At 43.7% G+C, this 7,015-nt stretch overlaps 1 protein-coding gene across 1 annotated transcript; it reads left to right on the forward strand.

Moving 5' to 3' along the window:
- Nucleotides 1-653: 653 nt before the first annotated feature.
- On the forward strand, nt 654-6,652 carry lhx1a (LIM homeobox 1a; the record flags this gene model as incomplete). The annotated part of the gene is made up of 5 exons (XM_083914298.1): nt 654-823; nt 2,282-2,505; nt 3,039-3,322; nt 5,128-5,293; nt 6,273-6,652. 5 exons carry the CDS (start codon nt 654-656, stop codon nt 6,650-6,652), a joined length of 1,224 nt encoding a protein of 407 aa, XP_083770424.1.
- Nucleotides 6,653-7,015: the final 363 nt, after the last annotated feature.

Here is a 7,015-nt window from a genome sequence, read left to right on the forward strand (position 1 = left end):
CGCAGCATCCCCCCGCCGACACGAGCCAAACGTCCAGGATCATCGGACTGAGCGAGAGGGGAAACACTCTTTTGAAAAAAATCTTTTGGGTGTGTGATTTCGTTTCTCTCTGGCTTCTGAACGGTGGATACGCTGCCATGTCAAAGTGCACTGAATTATTTATAGGCGCGCGTGTCTTGTTGTGTGACAGCTCTGCCCTAAAAGCATTTTATTAGACGCCTCATCCAGCACTGACTGGCACACGACGCTCGTCTCACCGATGCGTCACTTCCAAGTGCGCCGGGACAACCAAACTGCTCCGGTCTTCTCTCCTGAGCCGATACGCAGCTTCCTGTGTTGAATCTACATTCAGGTTCAATTTGTGCGTTTCGCCCCGGATCGAATAAAGGACTGATTTTTTTTTCACCTTTTGGCTTTTCCACCGGAGAGAGGGGACGCGGTCGCCATCCCTTCCCTTTTTTTTTTGGACGCTGAGCCTTTTTATGCACGCAGGGAGAAAACTGTGGTGACACCTTATCGACTGGCTTCTCATTGACCCAGGAGCTCCAGGCGAATCAAGGAGGGAGAAAGCAGATACCCGGTCAATGCTCGGCCTGCGCTGTTGATTTTGTTTGCGTGTGCTTCATTTGTGGGGCGCTAACCCAGCCAAAGCCATGGTCCACTGCGCCGGCTGCGAGAGGCCTATCCTGGACCGCTTTCTGCTCAACGTATTGGATAGAGCCTGGCACGTCAAGTGCGTGCAGTGCTGCGAGTGCAAATGTAATTTGACAGAGAAATGTTTTTCTCGAGAGGGGAGACTGTACTGCAAAAATGATTTCTTTAGGTAAGACCGGGAAGGTGACAGAAAAAATCCTCAGCAGTGTTTTTGTTTATGAATGTGTGTGGTTTTATGTCAGGAGGAGCAGCAGGTATACATGCACGTGTGTCTGGGACAAATGATGGAGCCTGAATACATTTAAATAGCAGCATCAAACAGGAGCACAGAGTGTGATGGCACACCATAAAAAAGATAGAAAACACTTATTTTAGGCCAAACATTTAGTGAAAATCATTCTTGGTATTTTGCGGATTTAGAGTAGATCAAATGTTTGGAGTTTCCACATTACGTCTAACTTTTCAATTAGGTGTATACTCGTGTTATACTACAGTCCAGACTGCCTACTTTTTCAGACCAATAGTTCAAATAGAATAAATAAAACCCGTAGCACATCTGTTGATTACCAGTAGCCTACTTAAAATCAACGCAGACTTTACTATTTGATTTCTTTATCCTCTAAATAAATGGATAAAGCAAGCTGGCCGCGCCTGCAGGCGTGAACAGGACCTGGAGGCGATAAGCTTTGATTAGGAGCGAGTAATTAAAAGCTTGTTAATTTGGATTCTTATGCTAAACCAAAACAAAAGAGGGGCAGCAACATTAAACGCGTGTGCACTCGCTCTCAGCGGGGAGAGGGGCGATTTGTTCGGACATCGAGGAAATCACACTTGGGGTGTATTTTTTACAGCGCGCAGGCAACCGGGGGATCAAACCCCGGCCAGAGGAGCCGCTGCCCGGTGTGTTTGCTCAGCCAGACTGAGGAGGACGTGATAAGTGGATTTGAATAGTAAACTAGTTGAAAAGATCAAGTCCGCAGACAATGCAAACACAGACGTGCAGTCAACAAGTAGTGCACACCCCTCAATACACATTGTTTCACGGTCAATGGCAGGGCTCTGATTGTTATTCCACCGGAATATTTACTGGACTTTATCTTTGAAAATGAATTCTAAACACACTTATATGGAACACAAAAAGGTTGGAAATTTAGAGAAAAGATATTGAATGAATTAAAAAAAAAAAAAAAAACGACTCATATCAGATTTATGGCCGCGATGGCTTCTTGCGGAAATTAAGTTTATGATTTCATAAATAATAATAATTGATGATATATATATATATATTTAACATTTAATTCGTTTTAAAAAGCGACTCATATCAAGTCTATGCATGCGATGTCTTCTGGCGGAAGTTAAGTTTATGTTGTAAATAATAATAATAACAATAATGATAATACTACTACTAATAATAATAATCATTATTATTATAAAGTAGGCTATTTATAGCGTAACTGTCCCAGCGTGTTTAAACTGCACAGTATAAAAATCAAAATTTTACATTACACAGTCTACAGTCTGCAAAAATGATTTCTGTAGAAATGTGTCTTTGATTATGAAACATGAATAAATAAATCATAATAATTGTGATAATATTTTTAAAAAAAATCTAATTTTCCTCCTGCAGACGGTTCGGAACGAAGTGTGGCGGCTGTTCGCAAGGCATCTCTCCCAACGACCTGGTCCGGAGGGCCCGGAGCAAAGTGTTTCACCTCAACTGCTTCACCTGCATGATGTGCAACAAGCAGCTCTCCACCGGAGAGGAGCTCTACATCATAGACGAGAACAAATTCGTTTGCAAAGACGATTATCTAAACAACGCCAGTGTAAAAGACACCAACCTCCTCTCAGGTACGTGTGTGTGTGATAAATTGTGATGGATGTGATGTGTTCAGCCCCGCAGACTCATCATTTCCATGCCCAGGACTTAGACGGCACTCAGAGAACAAAAAACACAGTCCATTGTCTATTATTCATCACGGTGTTTCCAAATCTACCTGAGTTTCAGTTCAAACCTTTATGTTCTTCATATCTGCTCTATATTTGGGCCTGTAATGTAAAACAATAATATGTCATGTAGGGTTTTCTTTGACTTAATATTCAAGTGTCAGTTGCTTTTTTTAATTGTAAAATAAATGTCCCCGGCTTTAATATAAATGATCATATGAGCACATTACAACATTGAGTCCAATTCATAAACAGCGTTTAAAAAGTACATCTCTGAAAAATATCTTTTCTTTTTGATGACTGTTGGTAGTTCATCATAGTTTAGCCCCACAGTCCACACTGACCCATGTCGTTTGGTTCCTTTCACACTTTATCACAGAAATAACTCCCATGTTCTGGAGAATGGTTATTCTAATTTCCACATGTAATTTCTTTAGTAACGGCGTGCAGCGACCCCAGTTTATCACCGGACTCTCAAGACCAGCTACAGGACGACGTGGTCCTAAAGGACACAGAGATCGCCGCCCTGTCCGACAAAGAAACGGTTAATAACGAGAACGACGACCAGAATCTCGGAGGGAAGCGGCGCGGCCCGCGGACCACCATCAAGGCCAAACAGCTGGAGACGCTGAAGGCGGCGTTCGCTGCCACCCCCAAACCCACCAGACACATCAGGGAGCAGCTGGCCCAGGAGACCGGCCTCAACATGAGGGTCATCCAGGTAAAGGAAGTCACATCCTGTTCATCGGAATTATCCCTCATACTTCGTTCACTCATCACTGATATCGAATATTTATTAGCAATCCGGGGTCCACGTCGGCAGCACCGAAAACACTGTCAAAGGTCTCACCCCCGCACTCATGTATACCGGATATGGTTCAAACCGGGCTCTTGTGATTCTGTCTCAAATATTATGCAGATGAGATTCAGGGGACACCCACAGGTTGAGGAGGTGGGCTCGCACCTTTTCTGTTTTATAGGGTGTTACGCACCCATTAAAAGGTGTGATGTAACAGCTTATATTTGATGGAAAAAACGTCCCTGCCATGCTGCCAGTCTGCCATGACCGCGCAGGCCTCATCCCATCAAAGATGCTCCCCCTCTCCCTCCGCTCACACCCTTCACCCCTCTCCTCTCTGAAGGAGGTCCCTTCCCTTCTAACTGCGCGTTCACAATGAATTCATTAAGCCAAAGATTGGCCGGCGGACGAGGTTGATTTGGAAACGGGTAATTTATATGTGTATTTTTTATTCTTGGCGCCGGCGACGGGGCAAAGTCGCCAACTGGCGCCGGGCTGCTGGGAGCGCTGGGAGTCCTGGCACAGCGCTGCCATCAGGTTTTGCGAGCGCATTTAGCCTCAGTACTGTGAGCACTTGAGCCAAGTGGAAAGACACAAATCTGCTTCAAGGGTCTTCACTTTGTCTCCTCGGAACTCTGAATTACAACAGGGCCTCAAGAAGTTAAACAAAGAGCAACACTTCATTTTATTTTGATGATAAAATGTATTTTATTTATTTATTATTATTATTATTATTATTATTATTATTATTATTATTATTATTATTACTATCATCATCGATTTTGTAAGAGTGACCATTATCTTTGTTTCCTTTGAAAAAAATGTTCAAGTGATTTTTTTACGTGACGCACAAAGGTAGATTAGGAAACTACTGTAGTTTATATATTCATGAGACAAAATAGAATTACTCATTAGGAATAATAACCGACCTACTTTGGGAAAAAGAAGAAAATAATAGTAAAGCAGATCTTCTTGTTTACACACATGTTTGAATGGTTGATAATGTGCAGAAGGCTGCGGGCAGATCTCAGGTCAGAAGCTTTACTTGGGCAGATGAATGGCGATAAAGCGAAAGAGGCGAAGTAGGGCGATCTAATATGTATGAGCACGAGAGAGAAAGGGAAGCGCGTAATTAAAGGAAGCCGGCCTATAGATTAGGAAATGATAACCTCCAAGAGCCCGGTAATATATTGATAACAACCCTCCTATTAAGTATTAATTGGAGATTTGAAGCCCCCGCTGCTGCAGCCTTCAGACGGAGTAAATGGAGGGTTAAAAGATCATTAGGGAGGTTACATGTGACTCCCGCTCCTGTAACGGTAATTGGGCGCACTTCTCCCTACCGCAGAGCCTTGCGGATTTAACGCACCGGCTCATCACGCACGCCGCAAAACACACAGACAGCCCGGTTATTTACTGTAATGAGAAGCCAGGAGCCAAGGTAAATATGACACCTCATTACACTTTCTTTTGTATGGCGCAGGGTTGACACAGTGAGCTTTATATGCGGATTCCAAAATTAAATCCACGACGTGCAAATGTTTTTGTTTTCTTTACATATTTATTCACACATTTTACACACAGCCCCAAGCCAGGAAATCCATCACCTCCTTTTCTTCCTCTCCATCTCCACACACAATATTGACATGCAATCAAAATGGCGTCAGAAGCATTTTGCATGTTTGCGGAGTGACACGCGGTATATGTGTGTGTGTGTGTGTGTCCAGGTCTGGTTCCAGAACAGACGTTCAAAAGAGAGGCGCATGAAGCAGCTGAGCGCGCTAGGCGCCCGGAGGCACGCGTTTTTCCGGAGCCCGAGGCGGATGAGGACACTGGTGGACCGGCTGGAGCCCGGGGAGCTGATCCCCAACGGGCCCTTCTCCTACTATGGAGGTATGCGTACAATTTCATATTTCGTCAAAAAAAGGTGTTTTCCTCTCATGAAACTGTATTGTATTCATGTTAAAATATCCTATTTTAGTCTCACTGCTGTGAGTTTCAGACACATTTCATAAAACATATTGTCCAAAATAATTAGTTATTTCCTCTCCCCTCTGCTATAATGAAACAATGTCCCTTCTTATCTACTGCAGCTGTTTCATAACAAAGAAGTCACTTTTATTTGGGCGACCTTAAAATGGAAATGAAACACAGTAGATGCCATGTTAGGCCTCTACTGTGTAAAGGTTCTTTCTGAGCTCCTTTCTCAACAAATGTACATGTTAATGGAGTTCACAAAATTAAAATAACACACACACACACGTATATATATGCATATATATATATATATATATATATATATATATATATATATATACATACATTTGTGAACAAATATATAGATTATAGTACATTTGGATATTCAGCAATAAGGCAATTATTTTCTAAAAAAATAAATTCATCTGTGATATATTCTTCAGTTTGGATAACCTAGTCCATAAGCTTTTGGAGGTCAGTGATCAGTGAGTTTGACACTGTACTCTTCCTCCAAATGCTTTAAAATATCTGATAATTTTTACAGAATTCCATTTATGTTGGGGCCTTTGTCCTTTCTGCTGAAGCAAAAAGTCTAATAACATTGTGCTGAATTGAAAAAAAAGAGAAAACGGGTCTCAGTTGGTAGAATCGTTGATGAAATGGCCCCCATTCTAATTAATTTTGTGGCCACGTTGTTCTCCCCACCCAATTGCAGTTTTGATTTAAGTGTAACGTGCTCTGTGACTAATGTGGTACAGCGAGGGTCTCTCTCCCTCTCTAATAAAAATCAAGCTATGTATATTCAATGAATTACTCGATGTCTCCGTATTATTTCTGCACACCCATTGTTCTCTGAGCTAACGTTGATTTTTTTCTTCTTCTCTTCGATCTGCAGATTATCAAAGTGAATACTATGGCCCGGGAGGGAACTATGACTTCTTCCCTCAGGGGCCGCCATCATCGCAGGCCCAGACCCCAGTCGATCTCCCTTTCGTGCCGTCCTCAGGTCCCACGGGCACCCCCCTCGGAGGTATGGACCACCCCCTGCCGGGCCACCACCCCTCCAGCGAGGTGCAGCGCTTCTCCGATATAATGTCCCACCACCCGGGGGACTCTCCCAGCCCAGAGCCCGGTATCCCAGGCCCCCTTCACAGCATCTCCTCCGAGGTGTTTGGCCCTAGTCCGCCCTTTACCTCACTGTCACTGAACGGCAGCGGATACAACAACCACCTGTCCCACCCGCCCTCGGAAATGAACGAGGGCACTGTGTGGTAGCTTTTTGAGAAAGCGGACTCAACTGATGAGAGATTTTATAACGGAAGGTGGTGAGGTTTTGTGGTGTTGGGGGGCTGGTATCGAGAACAGGGAAATGGATATCGACAGGGTTAGGGCAACGCCAATTTTCCGTTTCCATATTTAATAATTTATTTTATTTTTCGATTGGTTGATCTTCTTTGTGGGGGAAGCGTGTCTGGCATAATGCTCAAAAACATTGTCTTCAGTATTGTGTTTGGATGTGTCAATTGCTCATTTTGCTCCCCCCAACCCCGACCTGTGTCCAAAACTGGAGTCAGAAAAAAAAGGGCGAGACCGCTGAACCACCCCCCCCCTCCCCGGGTCCTGTGAGCACCCTGTCAC

Source organism: Echiichthys vipera, assembly GCF_963691815.1.
Source record: "Echiichthys vipera genome assembly, chromosome: 5".
NCBI classification, from domain to species: Eukaryota; Metazoa; Chordata; class Actinopteri; order Perciformes; family Trachinidae; genus Echiichthys; species Echiichthys vipera.